General features: G+C 37.2%; 1 protein-coding gene across 6 annotated transcripts; it reads left to right on the top strand.

Moving 5' to 3' along the window:
* Positions 1 to 231: 231 nt before the first annotated feature.
* Positions 232 to 26,506, top strand: NT5C3A (5'-nucleotidase, cytosolic IIIA). Of its 6 annotated transcripts, none has more exons than XM_058033550.1 (10): positions 232 to 494; positions 13,860 to 13,966; positions 20,768 to 20,866; positions 21,310 to 21,379; positions 22,081 to 22,127; positions 22,276 to 22,361; positions 22,635 to 22,724; positions 23,936 to 24,098; positions 24,459 to 24,659; positions 25,382 to 26,506. In XM_058033550.1, exons 1-10 carry the CDS (start codon positions 383 to 385, stop codon positions 25,481 to 25,483), a joined length of 1,077 nt encoding a protein of 358 aa, XP_057889533.1. In that variant the 5' UTR covers positions 232 to 382; the 3' UTR covers positions 25,484 to 26,506. The 6 variants fall into 6 exon arrangements, with proteins under 6 accessions (XP_057889533.1, XP_057889541.1, XP_057889574.1 ...); XM_058033566.1 differs by having other exon boundaries at positions 433 to 520; XM_058033574.1 differs by lacking the exon at positions 232 to 494 and adding an exon at positions 13,381 to 13,475.
* Positions 26,507 to 27,270: the final 764 nt, after the last annotated feature.

Genomic DNA, 27,270 nt, shown 5'->3' with positions numbered 1-27,270 from the left:
TGGGCTCTCTCACTTTGTCCTATGCTTGGGGGGAAGAGCAAAGAAGAGAAACATTTATTCTGTATTTTCTGAGAGGAAAAAAATTTAAAAAGCAACCCTAAGCATTTGGCGACTTGTTCTTTTTCTTCTTCAAACCTCTCACAGAAATCTCTTGTTCTCGAGGCGTCCAGCTCCACCTGTGCGTCCACCCTTTCCCTCCCCCTTTGCCCTGTGGCGTGGTACGGCCGGCGAGGGGCCGGGACGGCGGGGCGCGTGCGGCACCGTCGTTGCCGACCCGGCGGTCGGTCAGGGGGGATTCGCCGGGATCTCGCTCCTTCGCCCACAGCGAGGGGCGCAGCCACGCTTCCCCGCAGTGGCTCCCGGCGCCCCGGGAACTACTATCATGGACAGGACCGCCGTGGCCAAGATGGGAGCGGTGGCGAGCGCCAGCGTGTGCGCGCTGGTGGGCGGGGTGGTGCTGGCGCAGTACATCTTCACCATGAAGAAGAAGACGGGTAAGAAGACCAAGATCATCGAGATGGTACGTGGTAAGAGGCCGAGAGCCCCTCGGCCCCCGCACGCACGCCCTTCTCCTTGCCCTTCCTCTGCTGCGGCCGGCGGCTCCCCGCGGCCGCTCCCGCGGAGCCAGGCGGGTATCCCGAGGGGATATCTGGAGGGGCAGACGGGGGACCTTGAGCTCAGTTTGGGATTCCTGTAAGGACAGGCGCTGGAGGCAGGAGCAGCTGTTCCTTCCCCCTCAGCGTGACCCACTTGCACGGAAAAGGTGCGTGAGGAAAGGGTCTGCGCCGTCCTGCCCTGCCCTGTCCGGCCCGTATACACCTGTAGGATACATATGTACCCGTGGGTCTTGGTGGTAATTTACAAGCCTGCTCGCAGTTAGTTTAAAAGGAAAATGGACACGCACACAGCACGTGTTCAACCATCTGTTGAAACTGGGAAGCACAGTCTGTTCACGGTTACTATAAAAGGAAGATGGAGCTCGCTCTCTCTAGCTGCCCTTGTTAAACTTGTTGTTAAGGAAATTATTTAAATATCTGCTTATGAATAACTGGGTCGTAAGAGATCTTAGTTTGGACAACATGCTCATTATGTGGAAGTCCTTCAGATTTTGTGATTTGGACACCGCCGTACTGAAGAACTGAACTGAAATCGTCAAGGCGCTTGATGTTAGCTAATGGGTATTTTGTGATCCCCTGCTGAATTTTACTGAAAGCTCTGATGAATTTTTATAAAAATTACACGTGGAAACAGATTTTAGTAAGAGCTAGGATTCTGTATGTAAATTGCGAGCTGCCTAAGTGCTCTCTTGGCCGCAGATTGCTATGCTTGCCAGTGGAATTCATGCAGGGCAGTTCGTGATAATGTGAGTCCAAAGAAGAATTCTACTTGGAGTTTTTCATAATTGTAGAGGCATCACTTACTGTTGAAAAAAATAGTGTTTCTAGTCATCAGTCATGTCATCTGACAATTTGGAGAGGAATGACTTGGTTTTTAGTTTCTCCAAGCACAGTTCCAATGGCTCATGGGAGAGCAGAAAGTTTGGATTGCCACTTTAACTAGCACACAGCCTTAGTTCTAAAGATGCAGGTCTTCTTTCTTACCTAGTATTTTCAGTGGACACGTGTTTTCTGTCTGTGCAATTTCTTTGAAATAAGTGAAAAAGTTATGTAAACTTCATACGAAGGCGTTGAGTTTGTCAAAAATGTGTACATGCATTTTGTTTGAATATGCTGCATTCTTTTATCCACCAATGCAGATTTGATTCAATGTCTGTCATTTATGAGACACTGTATCAGTTTTATTTTATTACAAGGGGACTTTTCTTTGAGCTGTGGAGGAGAAGATGCTTTTTCCAGTCTGTGACTTAGTGTAATTTATGATGGTGGTAAGAAACAATACTGCCTTACTGAAATGTATTTTCTTCCAATACCTGGCTGGTCTTCTGTGTCAGATTAAAATTATGGGCTCATTCTTATATTTTCAGCAGATTTTTTTGGTTCAAATTTTCTTTGGGGAACATTGCACTGTAGTTTTATATCCACATTAGATTCAGAATTACCTTGATGTATAACTTTTATCAAAAGCAGTTGGGATCAGGCTTATTTACATCTTAGTTATGTGAATGAAACATTAGTTCATTATAATTAACTACAGCAATTTTTCTTTCTTAGTCAAAATAAAGTTAGATTAATATAAATACCCAAGTATAAGTAAAAAAAATATGTAGCTTTAAGTGCTAAAAAGACAGGAACTTTTACAAATCAAAGAGAACATCTGTAAGAGAAGTTAATATCAAGGATTATGATGCCAAGAAGAAATGTTGTGAAGAAAAGTGGAAAGGATTCTCAAGCATTGTGGGAAAGGGTAACCCTCTTTCCTTGCTGAATAATGAAATCAGGTAATTCTTAAATATCTAGCTCACATTTCAGTAGATGAATTCCTTAAGCACACCAATTAGCCAGAGAGAGAAATTTAAGCTTAATGGAGACATCTTAAAATTGCTTCATTTTATTTGATAAAAAAGGCTTAAATTCATAATTAAAATGTTAATATTGTGTCTTCCTCCACAGTGTGTAGTTTGCAAACAGAGAGTTTCCTTTAGGCACTCATGAATGTAGACAGAGTTACTTCAGCTCCACTTCTGAAGTAACAGAGGCATTAATAGTAATGGTCACAGAAGTTTCACTCTGTGTGGTAAGAAACAAACATCTCTCCAAGCCTTGTGCCATTACTTAGCACAGCCACGTTGCCAATTTTGTGAAACTGTACAAGTGTTTATACAGTCAGGTGAAAGCAAAAGTTAGCTACAAGGTTGCTCACTGTAATTTAAAGGGATGGTTAACAATTAATTAGATTTTCAGAGTAACTTTCTAGAAAATGTTTCCAGGCTATTTTAGAAAGAGATGAAACCTTAGAGTAATGTTCAGACTTTTGGATTTTTCAAGCCACAGACAAGTTTGCAATTAAGTTGTGTATTCCTATAAAGCAAATAGTTGTATTGCCAATAGACTTCAATTTTTGATTGAATACTTTTTGCTGAGCTTTTGATCAGCTCAGCAGAAAACTGGTGTTCACAAACTAGAGTGAAAAACATTGCCTAAATATTTCAGAAACATTCCCCTGTAAACAGTAGCCCAAATTAATTAAAATGAGCACTTAACATAAGAAAAAACTTCTTAGAGGAGTAACAGTATATTTTGTTGTCTGTTTCATAAATAAAGTTGTTAAAATCTTGGGGGTTTTTTCAGCAGCTTGTTCCTCACTCTTTGGTTTTGGAGCTTTTAATTTTTTTTTTTCTGTTAGACTAAGAAATGCAATAGAGCTTGTTGAAAACAGAATAGGAGAATACCTTAAACTGAGACTTCCTCTCTCAGGTTTGTTTTCCAGAAAACGGGGTATAGTTTGTGTAGTTACATTTGTCCATTTCTCCAATCTGCCCCTGAAGTGAGAGGTGTAATTACACGAAAAAGAGACTTTGTATCAAAGTTCAGCAACAACAAATTAAACTCAGCTTTAAAGCAGAGTGTCAGTTTACAGGAAACATTTCACCCGCTCAACTCTCTCTGGACAGTGCACAGTTTATTGTGTTCAAGGGAAGAAATGCATGGGTTTTTGCAGTAGTAGTGTTTACCTGGAGGGAAATAAGGAAATTAATAAGAAGCAAGGTAACTGCTATCTATCTGCTTGCCTAAGAAATAAAGGAACATATTCTGTGAGTATATATTCTATTAGAGGAATAGGGAAGTGTGGTTTTTTTATTGTTATTATTATTTTCTTTTACCTGGCAGTCTCTGGTGAGACTGTGTTCTTGTTTCATAGGGCACAAGAGCATTTGTGCTGGAGGTGAAGATACAACTGGCAGCAATCACACACCACTTCTTTATTCTTGTCTTGTTGCTGGTAACTAGTTGTTATAGTAACTGTGACGTTGCTCTGGCAGGTTGACCTCCCAGCAGAGTAAAAAGCAGAGGAGTGTGTAATGTGTAGCATACATATTCAGGAGTCCAAGTGGTTGGTATTTGCAACTCTGTCATGTGCTTATGCCTATACAGAGCTGAAGAAGGGTTTGAGTCTGAGTAAACTGCAATCACTAAAAGGGGAATGGAAGGAAGATGGACTCCCTCTAATGAAGCCTTTTCAGGGCATTGTCACTGTCTGGATGCCCTCAAGAGCCATGCAGTGATATGATCCATTTGGGAATAATATTGTTTGAAAAGAATGGCGCTGTGATGTGTGAACCTAAGTAGTGAGATTTGAAAGAGCTCCTAATACCACTGCTACCTATTGACATGTGACTGAGAGCCCTTATGTTACTAGAGTATTAGAATAATTTTTAGATTATTGTTAACATTTTAAAACCAAGTTAAATTTGACGTGAGTACTGGAGATGCTATGTAACTATTCCTATAAACCTTGGGTTTTGTTTAGACTGTATTTCTCAATAGAAAAATCAACTGGCAGTGGTAGACACCAGTTACTAAAACAAGGTTGTTTTGCCCTCATGCTGTTTGCAGAGATATTCACAATACATGCCACCTAGATAATGCATGATACCAGGCTGCCTAATGGCAGCCCCTGTGCATCATGTAAGTCACCTAACATGTGGCTTGTAAAGCAGGTTTTCACAGGGCAGGAAAAACCCTAAGGACAATGCATGTTGATATAACTTAGATACCAGTAACAGGTTTCATTCTCACTGTAAAATAATTCAGTTAGAAAATTAGGAAATTTGTATCCCAGGAGAATGAAAATTGATTTAATTCCATTGTTTTCTCCTCTCATTGTCAAAATTATGTACATATTAATATTTTACTTCATTTAATATAGTAAACTGATCCTACAATCCAGCCATCTGTTTCAGAAGTAGGTCTTCATTTTCTGAAATTGCTCCTGCCTGTGTTGGGTTTTTTTTTTAATTCAGTAATTTGAAACCTACATTCTTACAAGGAATGGGTATGGGAAGATTAAATCTATGATTCTGCATTACTTTCTTTAGAACTTATTTATACAAGTTATAACAATTATCAAAAACATACTGATTATCTGTATCTGAAAACTGAGTTCCAAGTAGTCAGTGTAGATGTCAGGATACAGTATAGATTGTGGGTTTAGGCTCAGAAAAGCTTTTTTGCTGCTTTCTTTTATCTTTTGTATAAAGTCTTTCTCCAAGACAGAAAAGCAATCTTTCAATTACTCATTCTGCTCTGAAATATATTTACCTTTTAATAAATGCTTGCTATGTGTTAAGTCATATTTTAAGTGATTTTTCTCCTGTTTGTGATAACTCATTTTTACCAGTTGACCTACAGCATCTGTTCTGTTAAACTCTTTTACAGCTTAAATACTGCAAGTCTTAAACATGTTTACCTTTAACTGTCAAATATAAGCAGTAATAAGGTTTTTCTAGTTTTTAGCCTGAATCCGCATATTATTGCAAACCTGTTCATATTATGAATTAAAGTTGCATAGCATTCCAGTCATACATTCAGTCTTGAGTTAACAAGAACTACCAGCTTTTGTAGAAAGTATCTAAACTGATCAATATAAGAGACCCAGGGTATGGATCCATGCAGTTATAAGTAGGCAAATACTAGTGGTGAATTCAATAGCAATGTACCTGTAAATGTGAAAACATTGTCATTTGTATAAGTCTGGACTGGAAACTTGCTAAATGCCTGAACTTTTGAAGTCCTCTCTTTAAAAGAAACCAACCAAACAAACAAAAAATCGCACAAAAAAAACCCCACCACAGCTTCCTTTTACGTTTTATTTTCACTGGCATGAATTACATCATACATGCAACATTTCTGTGTTGGCTAGTTCAAGTAATGATCCACCACTCTTCCCTCCATGTGTGCATACACAAATGTATTTTGTGCAAGTGAAATACAGTGTACGCTTCACCTCCTGCAAAGAGTTATTACTGGAGAGAGCTTAAGGAAAAATCCTAGAAGAGAAGCAGACTTAGCTTTTGTTGCCGTGTTTCGGTGCGTTTGTCAGAGAGTAATTAATTGGTTTTCACGGCGGCAGGTCGGTCTGGTCGAGCTGCAGCAGACGGCTCGGAGCAGCAGGTGGCGCTGGCAGGGGCCGTGTGTGAGGCGGCGGCCGCCGCACCGGGAGGAACCTGTCCCTGCAGGGAATCCTGGCCCTCAGCGGGGCCTTTTCCCGGCCACTGCCCGCTGCGGTCCGGCGCGTTCAGCCGGGCTGCTCCCGCTGCACCGGGAGGAACCTGTCCCTGCAGGGAATCCTGGCCCTCAGCGGGGCCTTTTCCCGGCCACTGCCCGCTGCGGTCCGGCGCGTTCAGCCGGGCTGCTCCCGCTGCACCGCCGAAATCAGGCTAAGCACAGCTGAGAGGCAGGAACACCTCACAGCTATTCTCCCTGCCTTCCTTTCCTAACCACTGCGCAGGGTTAGAAGGCCAGATAAAACTGGGCAAGAGAGACGTTTATATTGTCATGGAGGGTGTGTGTGAAGTCTAACTGGCCTTCTTGCAGTCACAGCACTGTGCAGTAGTTGATCTGCAGACACTTCTTCTTCCCGGGGCACAGTCTTCATACAGCTCTTATCTTGACCAGTTGCTGGATGTCAGTCTCTTTCTCCCATCCAAAAGTCATCAATCACCAGGGGTCAGCTGCTGTAAAACATCAGAGAACTTATGACTGCAGTAAGCAACATTTTAGTTCAATGGCTCTCCTGCAGCAGCTTGACGGGCAATGTGCCATTAGACTGGAATCTGGGGCTGTTTGTTAGTCAACTTTTTAATAGGTTATTTATGGGGAGCTTCTGCTGGTTCAAGAAAAAAAAAATCAGTGTCCATTAAAAGTCCACAGAATTTTTTAAATTGGCCTAATCAAGAGTGCTTTGTATAAATGCCAAAAAAAAAAAAAGGCATTTTTCAGTACAAGTGGACATATGTTTAAAATTGCAGCACAAAGGTCAAAGAAGACATCATGTTTAAATACTAAAAGTAACTATAATATTTTCATTCACTAATACCTTAAAATAGTAGAGAATTGCACTCACTTACCTCAGAAGATAATTACAAAAATAATTTTAAACAACATTTCTCTAAAGTATAGCAGTAATACCTATTGCTGGAAGGAAATGTGCCTCCTACTTTCATAAATCTCAATACTTTTAAAAATAATTTTTTATTTTATTTTATTTTGAAAGGGCTGGGGTAAAGCCCAGACTTGGATAATTAAGTGTCTGTGTACAGACTTTCAGACTTCCTGAGCTGGGTTTGCCACCAAGAAAATTCCCGTTCAAATGTGCTTGTTCTTACTTGTTTCCCACTCATTAACTGTCATTTCCTTTGTGCACTCCTTTATAAAGATTTGTTTGTCTGCTCTGCAGATTGGATCACTGAAATAATCCTAGTTTATTTGTGGTTTAAATGTTAAAATGACAGAATGAATACCACTGAAATGTTCCATTAATCTTGTTCCCTTAAAGCTTTCCCTCTTTGTCAGAAACTTACTAGTTATCAGACCAAAAATGTGATTTTTTCACTCAGCAGCTATTATGGCAACACTTACTATTATCAGCTGCATGTGCCTTTGCAGTGAGTATCACTGATGGGTAAGCCTCAGTTTGGTCTGCACGTTGCCATGGAAAAATCATACATGAAACTGAGGGGTAGGCGTTAGCACAAAGCAGGAGCACTGTCGGTACTTCAGCAGTAGTAGAGTGCAAGGAATAGTAGAGGCAGTATTGGTTTTGAACACTTCCAGAAGGCAAGTGCACAGAGAAACAAGAAATATGGCATCCAGCATCTTTGAACGGATCCAGCAGTGAGAAACACTCATAAAACACAGAGATGTGGAGTCAAAACAATCCTTCATGCCTCAAGTCATGATGCTTCTGCCCGTTACCTGTAAAAGGAGTGTTTGGTAGTTGTATTTCATCTTTTGATTTAAAGGAATTTTTTTTCACTAATTTTAAAAAAGAGTTTGTAATCAAAGAGAACGTACCAGTTAAAAACTTCATTAGTCTCAAAGTGTAATTTAATTGGAATATTATATTAGCACTTAATTCTTCCATGTAGTGTCTGGTAATGTATTGTAGATTAAACTTTGTCCTGCTGACTTTGCTTTCAAACTGAGTCCCACAACTCCACTATTCAAGGGTCAGAGTTTATTTGATCTAGATACAGGATTCTTAGGCTTAGTGAAAAAAAATCTAAGCTGATTTTTTTTTTCTTAGAAACAGATAAGAGAAAAAGAGAATCAGCAGCAACTGCTTCAGTCCAAGCCTTGGCCTTAATGCAAATTCCATTCTAGATAGTGTTACATGGGAAGCTTCTAGGGAAATAGGCATTTGTTTAAGTTCTTTCAATGCATGTCCATGTAGGTATATACAGGATATGTAATTATAAAAGGTATACATGTGAATGTACAGTTTGGGGGGAAAATAGTATGGCTCATCAAAACGACCTTATTATGCAAGGTGAGGTTTTGCATACCTGATAGCTAATTAAGAATCAATGATTTGTAAATGTACCACAGTATATTTACATACTGCCAGTAATTAGAATTCTACATTGTTTGCCTAGCTATTTTGAAAAGGATTGTTTGTACCAGCAGCCTCACCTGTAAGCATTCTTTAAGAAAGCATTAGATTCTGTATAATGTAGGGAAATTGATCTTTCAGACAGGCAGACTCCAACATACTCCATAGCAGTATTAAAGGAAAATGAGAGTACCACTCAAATAAAAAAATTCTTATTTTTCAAAAATGATTATCTATGTTCTCAAAAGAACTGGCAAGAAAAAGGAAGGATGGAGTTAAAACTCGGGCCTTTTCCAGTTCTAGTTTATTCCATGTAAGGTAGAGAAAGCAGAACTGGTTTTGGTATTTAAGCTCCAAGTTCATAATGGGTTTATAAAGATTTTATCCTAAAAGCTCTGGTAAGAATAGTGAAAGGTGTGTATGAAGGCCAAGAAAAAATCCTCCATATTCTTCTGCCAAGCAATGAATGGTGTTACAACCTTGAATTCTTCTTTCAATCCTGGTGCTTTAGAAGCTATTTTTAAAAATTAAGTGTAATGTGATTAATTGTATTGATCTGAACTTGCTTACATTTAGAATATTTTTATATTCTTTTTTTTTTTCACAAGGGCAAGAGAGAAGCAATGATGATTAAAAAACCCATCAGTTTAAATTTGGCTAGGGAGTTGTGGTATTTCCAAGATTATCATTAGAAATGTCTGAAGATCTCTTCATCATTTTGAGATACTTACTGATATCTAAATAATACATATCTTTTCTTTTAGCCTGCCAGTTATAGAGGTTAAATCTCTGCACAATGAGGGAATGGCAGCTAGGCACAAAGATTAGGTGATTCCCCTAATATACAATCAGAGGAAAAAATGCCTATCCTGAGCTGCATTCATTCACCCCAGAACTGTTCTGTATGTTTTGTACCTCCTTTATTCTCTCAGACTAAATTCTTGCCCAAACTCGTAATTGACAAGATCACAGGAAATACTGGAAATGTAGACCCTAGTTATTATTAGCTCTTCATTTTCTTGTAAGAGCCAAAATATCTGTTGATCTATCACCAACAGAAATCTCTTCTTTTAGAATGATTTTGTAAGTGCAAAAAGCAAAAGAAGCTGCATAAGGGACAATGATGCTGCAATATCTTTTATTCTATCATCAGAGAAATGTATTAAACAGAAGAAAAAATGCTTAAGGACTTGTTTTAGTGTGTGTGTTGACATTAAGCTTTGTGTTCAGTACAGCCATAAATGATCAACTATTAGATGATCACCAGTTTTCCCATCAACTGTAAAGAAACCTGGATCTCTGATCAGATCAAGAAAATCTCTATTAAAATATATTGAGACTTTAATATCACAAGTATGTCTTGTGATACCATTCAGGTTAAGAGCCTCACCTACTTAGCGTGTGCCATCTCTGGATTTAGCACAATTTGTTCAATTCAGTCTTTAATATGTTCTTAGCACTTTTTCATAACATGTGCTGTTCAAGCTCTTTCTTTTTAGAATTGCTTAACTCCTCACAAGTGATCTCTGTGACAGACACACACTTTCACATACAAATCATAGCTCTTTGCATCATACCAACTGTAAATATGGCTGCCATGGGTTTTTACACCAAACCTGTACTGCAAAGATAAGTGGTATCCAAAGTTCCTGCAAGCAACCTTCTAAACCTTTATGTACCCCAGCTTCATCAAACTGACCATTGATCTTACTTTCCTTGTAATTGTCACAGATATAATAAAAAGCTATTCCTGGAGCCATTATGCTGCTCATTAACTCAATTCACTAGGGCATGAATAATAATCATGTTTGAGTACAGTAGGATTGTGTTGGTTCCTTTCTTCTGCTTGGTCTTGGTACTTGAGGTACCTTTCCCTGTGTCATGAGGTTATATCAAGTAGGCTGTTTTGGAAAATATGTACTAAGTAAACTTAGTACAAAAGCAAAATTAGGCAACAAATACAGATCTTTAATGTTTAAAATTGATCCCTACAATAAAGCAAGGTATTGCCCAAGTAAAGTCAAGCAACATACTAAATATATAGGGATATATTCATAAATTGTTCAGTTGTGGTAGGGTCACTAAACAGGAATAAAAGCTAGTAAGCTCATGAGAAGACACTAGCTAATGTTTACACCAAAGATTCAATCACCTTACACAGAATTCAGTAACTTCTAAATATTGCAGGAAATATTCTAAAAAGGTATGATCTCTTTCTTGATCTTTAAAAGTTTATGTCAGTTTAGTTGAAGTATTCCATTTATTAGTTAAAGAAAAAGCTCAGCTTACTTGCTTAGGCAATATACCTGTGCTAATTCTTTCCACAAATGGATGCAACCTAGGTCACGGGTGTGGAAGGACTGGTAGAACCAGCTTTTCTTTGCTTTAGACTAAAACTTGCAGTGCTTCATATTCAAGAGCATCCTCTACAAACCAAGTTCACCTAATACACAAGCATATAAAGTTGAACCTTTTCCCAGTCTTATATAAATTATAAATCATCTAGTGTTTTCAGTGTTGTTCTTTTTTTCCTCTCTCTCTTTTTCTGCATAGAATATTCTGTAGTCAAGATATGGCCCTCAGCCAAAGAGAAAATGTTAAAATAGAATCTATCTGTTGAAATAACTACACCTCTTCAGTTTGTGGTTTTTGAAATATATTGAAATGTCTTTCCATATTTCAAGAGTAGAAATGTCATGCTGGAGTTTATTTCTCTCTCTGTGAAAAAATCAATGTTCATTTTAACTCCTCTTTTACCAGACATTAAATACTGTAAACAAAATGCTCAACAGGCTCAAATCAGCAGTAATAGAATGTGGTTAGTAGGAGCTGTGGTAATTAAAGTGTTGTACACAAAGATTTCTTGGAGTTGCAAAGACAGTCTGGTTTTGTAGCTGAGAAATTTCATGTATGGCATTTTCATTAGAGTGAAAGTACACTGTTGATAAAGATAGTGTAGATGTTTTTCTAAGAATTAGGTGTTGGCTGTATTAATGTTTACAGAAATTTTGCTCACGCCATTTTCTAGGGCTTTCACTGAGGCTGTAATAGTTTAGAATGCTTTCTAAATAGTCTGGTATACCAAAAACAGTCTGTAAGAGTTGGACTTAATTTCTGTAACTATTTTTTTTTTAATTAATAAAATAATTTTTTTAAAACCATCTTGTTTTTGTTTCCCCAGCTTTCTGAAAGGGAAACTAGCTTTCTTTAGATTCTTGACAGCTCAAAGGCAGGTTCTTTGCAAACTGAATGTATCAAGTGATGTCTTACCTGAACTACAGGAATCATCTAGCAATAGTATTTTACATCATTGTTTGTAACATTTTTTAACATTGGAAATCTAGCAGGGACATAAAATCCTTTTTTTTTGTGCAAATAATTCATATATATTCAATACACTGCGCTATACATATGTTCCCCAAATATGATTATTAAAATATTAATGAAAAGCATGCTGCCTATATTAAAATACTATTAAGAGTAAAATTCTCTGAATGTTACCTGTTACAACAGTGTACAAATGCTATAACAAGTAGTTTAGTGCTAGCTATGAATCCTGACAATACCAATGCCAGGTAAATTCAATTTACTGTATACAGTCATAGCAGGGATTATGTTATATTTTGAACATATCTTTCAAACTCTTTCACTGTTTCAGGATACAGCAGAATTTAACATGTACATTTCAGGGGATCTTGGTCAATTCTAAGAGGATAAGTGTTGAGTAAAGTTGCATGTTTTGTATTAGCTCAAGTATTCAGTTATTTCATTGGCTCAAAACAGTGAACACCTCTGAAAACAAAATGAAAGTGTGCATGCAGGTCAGATACACTGAGGAATCCTGATAGACTACATAGTAGCCTACAGTTGGAATGCAGACACAAAACTGTATCCTTCAGAAAGTCTGTTGTTTTGTTTGGTTTTTTTAGTGTAGAAAGCACACCAGATATTTTCATAGCTAATGAATTTCTAGAGCCCTGCTATTGTTGGGTTTCTTTATAGCGTTACGGGTTTTGTACATGCTACACTTGTAACCTGCCCTTGCTTCAGCTCTGACAATTACACTGGTCACATTAGTGGCCATGTATGAATTGGCCTGATGTTGGTGGTTAGTCCTGGCATCCTGAAACAGGGATCGTAAACCTGAGGTTGAACATGAGTTATGGTAGTAGTAGAGAAGCTTGCACTGCTGCCATAGCAATAGTCAGCTTTGCATGACACTAGCATTTACACAACTCCAAAACGTAAAATACAATTAGACAATAGGTCTTTCATCCCCTCACTCTAAAAAACATTTCTTTCTAATCCATCTTCTGTCACCTAGTTATGGTCTTTGATCAGGCAGCATGCCTAATGACAAACTTCTAAAACTATGTGGAGTTGCCTTGGCTCTCAAAAATCCTGACACACAAGGCTCCTTGATTTCCTGTTTCAGTATCACACAGATAATTACAGCCAAAACAAAGATTCATTAATTCATTTGCTCCTTCTACATGAATAAATGTGTGCTGCCTAGTAAACATTTTTGAAACCATGTCAACGAAGCTCTAAGAAATTTGTGGCACTGTGCAACAGGAAATCCTAAAATACTTGGAAAGATTTTGTAAAAGGACTAAAAAAATAACAAAATAGTAAACTTCTGTTTTGAACAACAGCTGCCTTCCTCTGTTAGAGCAGCCCAAATTTGCCTGCTGCATCCATGAAAGCTGTTCATTCAGTGAAGGTCAAAGGTTTTGTTGTTGGTGCACCAGCTGATGATCTGTAAGCCCGTCGGGCTGTACTGCTGAGCATAACAAACTGCTGTGCAGTGCTGACGTGCGTCACAGGACCCTGGGGTTTTGCACGGGGATTAGTCAGGCTGTATTTGGAAACGCCCTCAACTGCACCCTGGGCTGCTATATTAGTGTGTCTCAAGCAAGAGGAATTTTCTTTTGCTTCTGCAGCTGCTCCTGCAAAACCCTCTGGTAAGTGTGCACAGCTTCTGTCAGCAGTATTGACTGTCTTCTTGCCTGTGTTTTTAAGCCAAGGTTATGAGCTGAGGGCTTACTTACAGTTGTTAATTGTGACTGTGAAAAAACCTAAAAAACTGTATTTTTAAATTAAAAATGTGATAGCACAGAATGAGCAACAGCATCAAAGGAATAAATATACTTAGTGGTTTTCATTGAATAGCTTAAATGTTCCTCTACTTCTAACTATGTATCAGACTGTTCTGGAGTCTTGGTATTTTCACAGTGATGTCGCTATGTACCATGCATGTTGGCTTTTATTTTATGCAGCAGGAATAGAAAGACCACATAATATAGCAGACCAATTCTTAAAAGGATTTGGTTGGTTTTTGTTGGCAGCCTGCATGCAAGCCCTGCATCTCTGGACTCTGCTTGCCACCTATGCTGTTGCAGTAGGACAAAATCAAGGACAGAAGAATCAGGAGTGCCCTAAGCTCAACGCACAGGTACTCTCCTTTAAAAACACGAGGAAATGCTGTTGTCGTGTTTTCTGTGAAAGCGCTCTCTCCAGATTTTTATAAGGGGTTTTTTTTCCAAATTCAGTATCAGAATCCAGCACATTAAGTATAAAAATATGTAAATAAATAAACACCGTAAACCAGGAAAAATTATTTTTAGTGTGCATCCTATGCCATGTCTTAAAATAGCTTAAGCAGTGAACCCATTTTCAGTTATTTCATATAACCTGTGCTGGGTATCTAGTTTTACAGCATGTTATCAAGTAACTGTGAAGATACTTAGTGTTCTGTTGTTTCATTCCCATAATAACTACTTTTTAACTAAGTAGTCCTAAGGCTATTTCTTGGCAGAACTACTAAAATAGTAATTTGGTAATTACTAGTTACTAAGGATTTCTTACCATATTTGAGTTTCCATCATCTGAATATAACATGTATTATGGTTTTGGGAATTATAAATTAGTGAGTCTCTGTCCTGAGCTCAGATTATGCTAGAAGAGTGCACGATAACTAGTGAAGTTCTCCTGACTACCTGCACATAATGGAGTGATTGATGTGATTACACTCATGTCCAGTAGCTTTTGATGTTCCTGTCTAAAATATAAGCCTACTAACAGCTGGAGCAGCTAAGAGGGACCTCTGTTGCATTCATGTGCCAGAATTCAAATTGTCTGAATTACAGGCAGTCTTGCTTCATACATGAGCATAAGCGTTTGGAGGAAAAGATTCTCACAGTGTCATTATGTAGATTTTGTTATAGTTCCCCGGTTTCTTGCAATTCAAATGTTGCAAGCAGCAGAAATTACATAGAGAAGCTTGCATGCTTTCAGAAGTTTTTTAAGCTTTGTTTTCTAGAGCAAGTCATGTTCTGTATTAATAGAAAGAAAAAAAAATTATTGGAAAATAACATGTAAATTAAGGAATGTACACTATTTCTTTGTGGTTTTACCAAACTGTTTCTTTCTTCCACCAAGAACACCAAAAACAGTTTTCTGTAGCTTCTGGGTATCAAATTTCACAGCTGTCACTGCTGCCATGCTCTGCCTTTTTTGGTACATGTTCATAGTGAATGTATGTGATAGCTAGTCTAAGACCTTGAAACTGGGCATCTGCAATTCCCAAAATAAATGTCATTTCGTCTTGGTTTATACTCTTGTACCTGGAAGCTGTCAACATAGATTAGAATCAAATTTACAAATAATTTTCCCCTAACCAATTTATCACTTTGATTTCTGCTTGCCTTGCTCAGAAATAACATGGATAGCTCTCTCTCCCTGCCAGCCCACCCTTGTGTGTTCTCTATATCAAAAGATGACAGGTTTGAAACCTAGTCTAGTCTAAGGCAAGTTTACCAACAAAGTAGGAAAATAGAAATTGTGTTATACTTGAAATTCACATCCTGTCAATAGCATTACAGCTAGATCTTTATTTCAATCTTATTTGTTACCCTGTCCTTTTCATGACATTATGGTAATCTGAAATTTTGTGGAATATTTTTAATACATTTACAAGTGTGAGAGCAGTTCTTACTGTGATTCAGAATTACTGACATCTAACAAAGTACTCTATCAATCATTGAAATTTATAGAGAAGTTCTCTTAAAATTTTTTCCACTTATAATCCAGGGTGTTTCCTTAGCAACAATTTGGTTTTTGGGAGGCTTCCATACTAGATGAGTCTTTATAAAATAAGAAAACTTGGTATTTGCCAAGTAGTGTAGGCTTACAGGGTATCAGTATAAAAATACTCTGCACCATTTTTTTATGTCCTTCGTCAGAGCATTACTTAGCAGACTTATGATGACAACCTCCTACAGATTGAGTTAGTACTTGTAATATTTTAGGCTCTGTGTCTAGAGTCAGTTGTGAAATGAGCCATATCTCTATGTAGTTAAGATAGCAAGTAATTCATCAACTCATCCTTCCCTACTTAAAATTACTGACAGTGAACACAAAAGGTCACTCAGTTGTCCTTTATATGGACTTTTTATTAGATTTTTTTTTTTTTAATTTTTGTGTAAATCATCAGGACTTGTTTTACTGGGTAGGGGGAGGAAAGCAACTGCTGTACCTCCAACACTCAGTAGATTGAAAAATTCAGTATAATCCTAGCTTCAGAACATGACATTACTCCTTGTGGACACAATCAGTTTTTAATTTCCTGGGATACCTAATTGGAAATGTCTATGATGGCAGCTGTAAATTCACTTAGATCACTGAAATGAATGACAGGTCTTATCACCAACTCCTGTTTTATAATCAAACTGACACAGCATGCACTTAGATACATGCTGCCTCACATACTAAGAAGACAACTTATGTACTAAGCAGCACCTGGATACATAAAAGCAGTTCTTTTGCACTTCTGATATCTAGTTGTATATAAGAAACTTCATTTCAAAACTAGAATTGAATATGGCAAATACTTCTCTTTACTTAACCCAGCTACACAGATGCATGTCTCATGTACTAAATAGATTTGTAATTTTCAGAACTATCCTTGTGGTAAATGACCCATTCTGTGGTTTGTAGGACTGGGGGATTTCCAAACCTGCGTGAATCCATTACTGTTCATTCCTCAAGGTATGACCACAACATTCTTAGCTACAAAATCATTTCCTACATCCTTATTCCAGTTACCTGCTATCACAAACAAGCAGATAATTGTTTTCTTTTTCATAAATCCAACTAAGCTCAACCTTTAAAATAATCTTTTTCAGTTTTGTTCTTCCTTCTCTCAGAGGCTCCTAAATATGTCAGAGACCAGAAACTAAAGTGTATTTGTGGCCAGTGTATGTGCCAACCACTAATTACCTTTGGGAGTTGCCATACATATGTTTTAAGACACACGAGCCTCTGAGCTATTCATTAGCATATAGATGCTCTTGGTAAGAAAGCAAAACTCTTCTCACACTTTTATAATATGACAGAATAAATAGGGGCACTTAAGTGATTTAACATACTTTCAGATGTCACAATGAATTTTGAATTGCTTTTCCTGTGCTTATGTAGTTTTAGCTCTGTATGTAGAAGCTCCTGGTTCTGAAAAGCTTTCTTGACTTGGTTAAGTGCTGTGGAGATTTTTGGTTGGCTGCTTCTCTATCTGTGCTCATCCCAGTCAACTGGTGCATCAGAATTTTGGGAGGTTTATGTGTGCACACTGAATTGACTGCTAGAATTTTCTTAAACAGTAAATAGAAACACTAATTTTATCAAATTGACTGAACTTTTCACCCTTAACTCTTTCATCTGTCTTATCAGCTCTTTCTAACTAGAATCTGCTTTTTTCTTTCAACTGGGAAGAACGGCAAATATGCAACAACAAAACAACAGCTAAACTGGGCAGGAGTGTAAAACATTGGAGGAAACAGTTTGCCAGAAAATTGGTGGCTGCAGTTTCAGTTTCATTTACCCAGTCCTTAGACAGTTTCATTTACTTCTACTATAATAATGATAAAGAATAAATAAAAGAATTGCAGTTGCAAATATTAATACCAGGAACTAGTGATAGAAAAAGTGGCTATTTTGTCTAACCCTATTTGTCTGAGGCTTTATCAGATGTCACACCTGTAATGTAGACTTGTTTTTTCCTCTAAGAGTGTCTGTGAAAATGAAAATGTCTGGGTTATACTTGCTGTAGAAGACTTTCTCCCACCCCTAAATTAAAATACTCTTCAACCAATTTGTGTGCAAAAATGAAGTGTGTGTTAGAAATAAATTAGTCTTATAAACTGATCTTGAGTATGAGTTTACAACATCAAAGCAGGAAGTTTCCATCATACTTAAAATCTTAAGCAATTTCTTGTCTGACATGATCTACTAAAGTGTTTACCAAGATTTTTCCTCAGGTTGTTTCAGAAACTTATGAAAGGGCTCAGTCTGAAATGAAACAGTACCAAACAATCCAATTTTCCTTATCCAGTCCCTTCCTCTGATCTCTCCATCTACCCCAACATCTGTTTAAGTTAATTATATTAGGAAATCTGTTGCTTAGTATCTAAGTAAACCAAATAATGCTTAACTACTTCTTTAAAAAGCATGCATTTAGATTTCACTGTTTGATTTTTGCATTCCAAATCTAAAAATACATATATAATTTGCTGAAAGTTAAAGGAATTAGATTAGTCAATTTACAGTACAAAAATTACCAAGTCAAAGTGCTTTGTGCTTCATTATAAAGAATATTGTCTATGCAGAAAAAAGTGGAAAGCTTACTTTTGTTTACCAGCACCATATAACATACAAAAGAAAAACCATAAAGCACCTTTAAAGAGTTACAGATTATTAATATTTTGTTTTGTGAGGCTAGATGTGTTGCTAATTGTGAATAAAGAAATGCTTTGTAAAGGTATATCTCTAAAGATTAATGAACCCTTTAATGGATATTTTTCAGGAATTCTATTTCTTGTCAACTCTCATTAGCTTTCTCAATGACTCCCAGCCTGGGAAGTAGCTGAGAGCTGGAAGTCAATCCTGATGTACTTTTTGTGGCTTTGCTGTGCTAAAAGAAGTAGTAGCCAGGCACTGCAACAACACAAAGAACTCAGGGAATATTGCCTTAGGAGATACCACTTTTACAGAAAATGTCTTTGCCAAAAGATCAGAAAGGAAAACCTTAATTCTTCCAATCAAAGTGAAATTAATAGAGTTTGTTTCTTTATGAGATTTATAAAGCAAAGAAGTAGTGAGTACCCTGTTCAGGACAGAATTTTTGACAAGGTACTGTGGTATAGGTGAAACTTTTTTGAATGGGCAGAAAAACTTGGAAATTTATCAGAGACTCATGACTGGGGTTCTAGAAGGATTTCTGTTTTTGGTTTTCAGCAGTGTCTTTGAGGACATCAACCAGAAAGTAGCAGTAAGCACAGGGTGGATTTAGAATTATTTGTTTTACCAAAAGAAAGGAGCACTGACATGGAAGAAAAGATACAACCCAGAATGATTAAATATAAAATTTAACATTTTGCACAAATACCCATTTCTTTCTAGGAGTCATTTTGGAGAATATTTGGTCATTTCCAAGTGAATTTGAGTCATTCTCACCATATTACTGCTAGGACAGGGCATGTGTTTTAATGTACATGCAAAGATGCTACCTGAAGACAAGGCCAAAGTGGCCCTTCAGCCAAGGATTTGTCAGAGCAGAGCAGAAAGGTTTTACCCACAGTCATGGATGCTGTGTTGGAAAACAATGTGGTTCAACTGGGTGGGCCAAGACAACATCAGGAATTATCCGAGATTTAGAAAATTGTGTTCTGCAAAAGAAGATTGAAGAACACTGGGGTTTTACTTTCAGGCAGAAGGGAAAAATTTATGAAGTGAGCATCTGAGAAAAAGAACAGTTTTCTCCAAGTTGAATTACTTGAAATTACAGTAAGGAAGATTAGACATTAAGCAAACTTTTCCAAACACACAGGTAGTTGAGGAATGTGAAGAATATGTAAGTGGGGGTTTTGAACAAAGAGTAGATGAGCCTCTGCTCATCTGATAAGGATGTAGCTGCAATGTTTTGCTCCCACCTGAGAACAGAGTGGACTAGAGCTGATATTTCAAGGTATGTTCGGATCCTTCTTGTGTCTGGCACACAAGTGTCTTTTCCCTTACAAAAACATATGTTTGCATACCTTAAAATGGCACCTGTTTCTTATGTGATAACCAAATTGCAATTTGACTGCAAGTTGGCTGTCACTAATGAAGAAAAGACTTACTGGCATCAAGAGCTGGAAGAAACAGTTCTGCATGACTTACTGACAATTGGTGATACCAGAACTCTGGGTCCAGAAACTTCCTGAAATAGAATCTTCCCCCCCACCACCACCTTTTATTTTAATTAGCTCATTGCAGCACTGATTACATGCTAGCTATAAGAAAAGGAAGGTTGAAGGATCAGAATGTTAAAAATCTAATTCCTAACACTTTAGCATCTCTGAAGTTTTATAAACAGAAAATAAAGTTTACTACTCATAAATGCCTGTTTAGACAGATTGCAGATTCTTTTGTTTAGAATGGGTCCATACATGATTATAAAGGAAATAAATACCTGCTACATTGGGAAATTCCTGTAAATAAATAGTTCTTCTACCGTTCTGCAAGTTTAAAGATAGAGTAAACAAAGGCTTGGGGAATTGTTTGGGAAAGAATGGGGGTTTGTGGGTTTTAGGGAGTTTTTTCTTGTTTTATACCAAATTCCTCATTTATCAAAACATTCAAGAAATATACTTCATCCAAAAGGAATGTATAGAGTGATATCATGTTATTTCAAAAGTGTGCAGTGAAATAGGTAATGGTAGCAATTGATGGACTGGCTAGGGAGGAGGGATTGCTGCACAGCCTTGTTGTATTGTAATACCCAGTTGACACTAATTCAGCATTCTCAAGGAAACAATAGATGTCTTCTTTATCTCTGATACTTTAATGGCATATTATTTGCAAAAAGAGTTAGTTTTAAGATTTACCATCTCCTAGTGACATATCTGAATCACAAGATGATCCTATATGTCCTGTTCCTACATATCTCTCTTTTTTCCTACAACTATAATGACCTTTTCTGAGTGTCAACTTATTGAATAAAGTGATATTAGGTATTGAAATGAAAACAAGTGTTGTAAGCAAACAGTACAGTATGCAGTCATTGATTAATACATCCAGAGTATCTTTCTGACCTGACCATGTCTTGATGTCACATGAAACTGTTTGTAGATGCAGAGCTTCCAGTCTGATGGACAGCAGCTGTTGCCTTGGAGGTTTTCCTCTGCAAGTGTATTTATGTCTTTGTTCTTACTCTTCATAGATGCCAGAATTTCAGAAGAAGACTGTCCATATTAAGGATCCAGCAAGAGTAGAGGAGATTATTTGTGGCCTCATCAAAGGTGGAGCTGCCAAACTTCAGGTAAAGGTCCAAAGAGTTTGGAATAAAAGCAAGTGTGGGATTGTTACTCTATGCCAAAAAATTTAAGCAGAACTGTATATATGTAATAGAATTCAACCTTCAAGAAACCTCCAAAACTTAGACATGTTAACTCTTTTAATAGTCCTTGTTGATTCAAGTGTAATTCAGCCAGACACTAATTAAGTAAATGACATAAGCATAGAAGCTTAGTAATTTCAGAAACTATTCTCAGCAAAGAAATGAGAAAAACAGTTTTGTTAGAAAATCCATGACTCTTCTGGGATATGCTAGCTTCCATGACAATGGCTCAATAGAACAGGGAGGCTTCTGTGACACACATGCTACTCAGCTGCAGCTATTGTTGATCGTTCAGAATTTCTAGCCATTCTTTATTTTGTTCCTCCATGTTGTAAGACAGTTTTGCTTTTTCTTTCCTTAAATAGATTATTACAGATTTTGATATGACATTAAGTAGATTTTCCTACAATGGAAAAAGATGTCCAACTTGTCATAGTGAGTACTTTTTTTTTTTTTAATACAGATTGATTTGTTTGCTCCTTTTAGTTTTTCCTATATTTTAATTTTCTATTAAATTTATTTCCAAATCAGATTTTATATTGACTTGTTACCTAATCTGTACAACCTACTGACAAAGTATTCTAGTGACTGTGTTTTTATGTGTGTATATATATATATATAAAATAATCAAAATCTGTGTGAATTAAATCAAATAAGTTGCCATTCACAATTAAAACATTAAGTTTTGAACACTCAGATGTTAGGGGCTAAATATGGCATGGTTGACTTTTGTTTTTCAAGAACCCATCATAGTCCTGACATCTGCAAGAACCAGATTGTAAACTCCTTAGAATTCTTGGCAGTTTTATCCTTATGCTGTAGTCTTTTGGAGACTACAAGGAGAAGTGGGAACTCTAAAACATACAGAATGCCTCAGGATGATTTTGAAAACAGTTAAATCTCAAGAAATAGATACAAAAGCTTGTAACTGACCTTGTAAATCAGAGATTAAGGGAAGGGCACCTTTATACTTTTGAAGAAAAATGTACTTTTTGCTGGTTGCCGGTAAGAAAGGTTCTGAGGAAACATTGGTATGTCACCAGACATTGTCATCTGTGCCATTTACAGTGTTGTAGAGCAAAGTAAAAGAAATGTAGCATCTTGTTTAACTGTCTTTTTTTTCACCCCTTTCCCAGACATCATTGATAACTCTAAAATCATCACAGATGAATGTCGGAAAAAGGTAAACAAAAAACCTATAAGCATTTGGTTTGTTGTACAGACATTTGTCATTATTCCCTGGCAAGAGTGTTGTTTTGATTGCTTAGACCAAACCCCAATGTATTTTATGAAATACATTAAACATCTGATGGGTTTTTTTCCCCCTTCAGTTACTTCAGCTGAAAGAAACTTACTATGCCATTGAAATTGATCCAGCTCTCACCATTGAAGAGAAATACCCATATATGGTAGAATGGTAAGAGACACCTCCTATTTTCAGATTGTATTAATATTAGATTTAGTAAGTCTTTAAAAGCAAATTAATGGCAATATTTAGCTTTTAGCTATTACATTAACTGAATTAATCTCTTTAAGTTTTGTACAACTGGTTTTGTTTTGCTCTTAACCTGAATAAGAATTAACCATACAGGATGCGTTTTTCATAATGAAATTTAATGAAAGGCGATCCTCAGTAAGCGTTGCAGTGTGATGTAAGCAACATTCAACCCATTTTCTGTTTATGTTCTAGGTACCATAAATCCCACGCACTACTCATTGAACAAGGCTTACAGAAGGACAAGTTTGCAGAAATTGTAAGGGAATCTGATGTTATGCTGAAGTAAGTTCCTTTTTATTTGAATTATATCTGTTTCAGAGCATTTTCTGTAGATTCTTCCTGAGTGTTGGGGGAAGAAAAAAAAAAGAAAAGGAAAATTAAAAAACACATTTTCCTGAGAATGAGACACCTTAACCTTGGACCACATTGAGCTCTCCATGCTCCCACTTAATTGTTGTGTTGTATCTATCTAAATGCAGACAATAATCTCAGTGTATAAAGCAGAGATCTGAAACTTTTTTTAATCCCTTCTCTACAAGTTTGATTTCTGTAGACTTTCATCCTCTTTAAATGGCACTGGTGATCCTTTTTTTTTTTTAAGAGCAATGTCAAGTGTAACTTCATTCCTTTGAGAAGCACTTGAGGAACATGTTTCATATGTTGTATTAAATATTGTTCTTCTATGGCTGAAGGCAAGTTTAAAAGACAGCAAAATCCTTGTCCAAAATGTGCTGTGATTTCCATCTCTGAAAGCCCTGTAAAACTAAATTTTGGAATACTGAAACAGGATGTTAGAATTTAAATTGGGAAAGTATTTGTTTGTAACACTGACTGAATCCTTATTTTTTGTACAAAAGACAAGGACCCAGTCTCTGCCTGTTTGAAAGCTTAAGTCCATGTTGATTGAACCTTCATCCGCAAGCTAAAATTCTTTCCAGAACTTTCACAATACTTTTTTTAAAATGTAAAATTCTACCAATTTATGTCTGTATGGAGAAAGCATATAGAGATAATATTATCTTGTTCTTGGAATGCTATACATAGGGTACTGCATACTAAAAATCTTTCAGCAAACAAAACAATAAATGTTTTGAAGATTTAAAGACAAAATTTGTTTTACAGTAATGACCCTAAAGAAAGTCACATATTTAAGCAAGGAAGATTGAAAAGAGATGTACAGCCTGATAGTAGCTAGAGTGAGCTCTGATTGCTTGTTCTGGAGTACTTAGAAGGCAAAAGTGATTAGATATTTTGGGGGCAGAAATTATACAGACCAATACTAAACAGCTTGATGCAAAAGTTTCTTGCAAGCATGCCTTGTGTTAGGTTGATGGTTCTTGCTAACCTGAAAAAGTGAATTAAAAGAAATGCAGTAAAGTGCTCAGGAAATATCAATTATTTTCCAAAGATGATGTGATTGTCTCCTAAAAACTGGAACTTTTCTTGGCTTATTTAATTTGAGATTTGATTCATTTTTTCATTCTGTGTTGCAGAGAAGGGTATGAGAACTTCTTTGATAAGCTCAGTGAACATAATATTCCTGTGTTCATATTTTCTGCTGGGATTGGTGACATTCTTGAGGAAGTAATCCACCAGGCTGGGGTCTACCATTCTAATGTCAAAGTGGTTTCCAATTTCATGGACTTTGATGAAAACGTACGTATGAAATAACACATTCTTCTCAAACATGTTTGATAAGTACCACACTGTGTGTAGTATTTAATATCTACTTATACACACTACAAGATACATATATATAGAGATATATATAGATATATATACAGATATATATATAGAGATAGATCTATACACTCCTCCAAGCAGGGAGAATCATTGCCTGCCTGCTCTTAACTGTGCTGTCACAGCCATGACATTACTCTAAACTAATTTATCTTGTTCATCATGACAGATTTTGCAGTTCAGTCTTGGCTCACCAGTAACATCACCTCTTTCATTCTAGATGCTGTCCTGCCTGAATGGTACCAGACATAACTTCAGTGTTGCTTTTTTCAATAGGGAATATTAAAAGGATTTAAAGGAGAATTGATTCATGTTTACAACAAACATGATGGTGCCTTGAAGAACACAGAGTACTTCAAACAGCTAAAAGACAACAGCAATATCATACTGCTGGGTGATTCTCAAGGAGACTTGAGTATGGCAGATGGAGTAGCAAATGTTGAGCACATTCTTAAGATTGGCTATCTCAATGATAAAGTAAGTAGCTTTACATAACCTTGTAAGCTTTGAATGAAGCACTGCTTCACATATAATGTGGTTCACATATCAAACCAACTGTTTAACCTATTTGGGTTGACATTTCAAACATTTTTTCATGGATTTTTTTCCAACCCTAATAAGCTCAGAGCCACAAGTATATATTGCCTTGGTTTTTGTACAGAGCTACTTCTAAATAGGTGTTTCCTAGAGAAGTAAAATTCAGAGGCTATAAAAATTAATTCTGTTAAATTCCTGTGGCTTCTCCTCCTTTCAGTACTAAATTGATAATTGAGAAAAATTATAATCTCACAAATAACAAATCCAGGCAGTCCCTCCTCTTTTCTTTTTACTTTTTGGGGTTTTTAAGTGACACTCAACTGATTATTTGCTAATTTATAATGAATATCCATTTGGACTGATGAGAGAGAAAACTTTAGTTTTATTTCTCCCTGCCCTTCCCAGGAGTAGTTCTTCTTTCAGTATCTCTATGTGTGAGATCCTGGAATAAACATGATTATTATATCCTGGAATGCACTTTAGGTCAGGGCACTCCTACTCTGTCCTCCTGTGGAATTCACTTGTAGGAGTAATACATTATTTACATGGCTTATTCTGAGAATTTGGTGGAAAGATTGGGCAATATTTTAATGACAAAAACTCTTTCAATAATTAATTCTATAACTAAGGGGGTCTTTCTCTTTATTCCTTCTTGCAATTAGGTAGATGAGCTTTTGGAAAAATACATGGACTCTTATGATATTGTCTTGGTGAAAGATGAATCCCTGGAAGTTGCCAACTCCATTCTACAGAAAATCCTGTAAATTGCAGTCTCAAGTCACTCCATTCCTTCCAGGAGGCAACTGGACAGAAGAGCACACATGTGCTATCTTAGATGTGTTTATTATTCATTTACAGAACTGTTTGATTTAATTTAAAACTTTTATCTTCATTTTGGTATTATGAAATATATATTGTATCAATTACCAACAACAAGCTCCTCTTACTGCTCTTACACTGTTCTTTATTGTCTCACACTCCTGTTATAACAAGATCTAAATTGGATTTATAGATGTGATAAACTGCTGCTGATGGGATACTGTGGTTCACTGTCCTTTTTAATCAGGCATTTCAGAGCAGCATTTAGAAAACATGGCTATTTTGTAAAATTGAAGGTGTAAATGCTCTGTAAGGAGAGTGTGCATTTGTTGCCTTTGCAAAGACATTTTGGTCTCAGCTGTACTTTGAAGGATCTTACTCATATGCTACATAATTTCACACAAAAGTTTTTCATACATATATTTTTCATCAGTAAAAATGCTTTTATTCACCCAATTCAGGCAAAGTGTTTCTTCTTCATATTTTTGCATCATCATCGCACAACATTCTCTATTCTTACTGTTTCTTTATCCTCCGTGAAATGGGAAGAATGTTTTAAGTTAATGTGTCTGAGATAAATTTTCTCATCTTTGTAACAACAGATGGTTTCACAAGCTGATAGTCCACAGCCTGCCTGCAATGAGCAGGGGCATCCTGAGCTAGACCAGGCTGCTCAGAGCCCTATCCAACCTGACCCTGGGTGTTTCCAGGGATGGGGCATCTACCACCTCTCTGGGCAACCTGTGCCAGTTTCACCACCCTTAACACAAAAAAAAAATCTTCTGAAAGTTTTTCCTCTGTACTGAGCACATTACAGCACCTCTCAGCATTGTGTACAGAGTACAGCTTAAAACAGCTGCAATTTCAGAAGCTTGCTGCAGGATGAGTTAAAGATGATGTTGTGACCCTGCTCCTGTGAGGTCTGGGCTGCACTAAATCTATTCATTAATAAAAGAGAGCAAATCATACAACTCCCCTAATGTGCATTATAATCATTGTTCCCCTTTGCTTTCTTTTATACAGAACAGAAACTGTGCCATCTTCCGTTCCTGAGGAATTGTAATGAAAATGTGGGAGAGTTTAGATCTGCATTCTCTTCCACCAGAATTACAACACATCTCAAGACATGGCCTCTTTCCTTACAGCCTCTGGTCTGTTATTAAAATTCTAACTTGGTATTACCAGACACATTTTTTTCCAAATCAGCAGCTCTACATCTGTTACCACCACTGCCAGAACTTTTCCAAGAAGGGAAGAGAGAGGATAGTTTCCATACCCCATCCTCTGCAGTAAAATGAAATTATTCATCCCTGTATTTTGAATGCAGGGCAGAGGCTCAATGCAAAATCTGAGGTAGTGTGATCATCCTTTCACAAATCTCACGGCACAATGCTGTGCCATCAGGGAACTGCTGAGCACAGGGACCTTTTAGAAATTCCATCCTGCATCTGAACAGGCAGTGTTTGAGGGATGATATCCTTGTACAAAACCTACAGTCATGCAATTCCCTAGGCCTGACACAGGGGCAGCCACGAGGCCAGAGGTGGGACCCTTGAGAAGAAACCAGTAGGACAGTCAAGATGAGGACCTTGAGGATAATGCCTTGGCTGCCTTCCATTCCAGAGGCACGACTCAGGCAGCAGCAGCAAACTGGAAGAGCTGAAGGCACCCTGGCAGTGCCAGGGACAGGAGGAGATGGGAGCAACAGCTGCAAAGAGCCTGTCAGCCAAAG

This window comes from Melospiza georgiana, chromosome 1 (genome assembly GCF_028018845.1).
Source record: "Melospiza georgiana isolate bMelGeo1 chromosome 1, bMelGeo1.pri, whole genome shotgun sequence".
In the NCBI taxonomy this organism is placed as follows: Eukaryota; Metazoa; Chordata; class Aves; order Passeriformes; family Passerellidae; genus Melospiza; species Melospiza georgiana.
The sequence above is the reverse complement of the archived record's forward strand: the minus strand, read 5'-3'. Positions and strand labels throughout refer to the sequence as shown.

What these genes read in the sequence shown, in the direction of transcription:
- NT5C3A (XM_058033550.1), top strand. Translation starts at nt 383, where the DNA reads ATGGACAGGACCGCCGTGGCCAAGATGGGAGCGGTGGCGAGCGCCAGC. An exon ending in TACCCATATATGGTAGAATG is followed by an intron (nt 22,362 to 22,634) that starts GTAAGAGACACC and finishes TTTATGTTCTAG; the next exon opens with GTACCATAAATCCCACGCAC. An exon ending in TCATGGACTTTGATGAAAAC is followed by an intron (nt 24,099 to 24,458) that starts GTACGTATGAAA and finishes TTTTTTCAATAG; the next exon opens with GGAATATTAAAAGGATTTAA.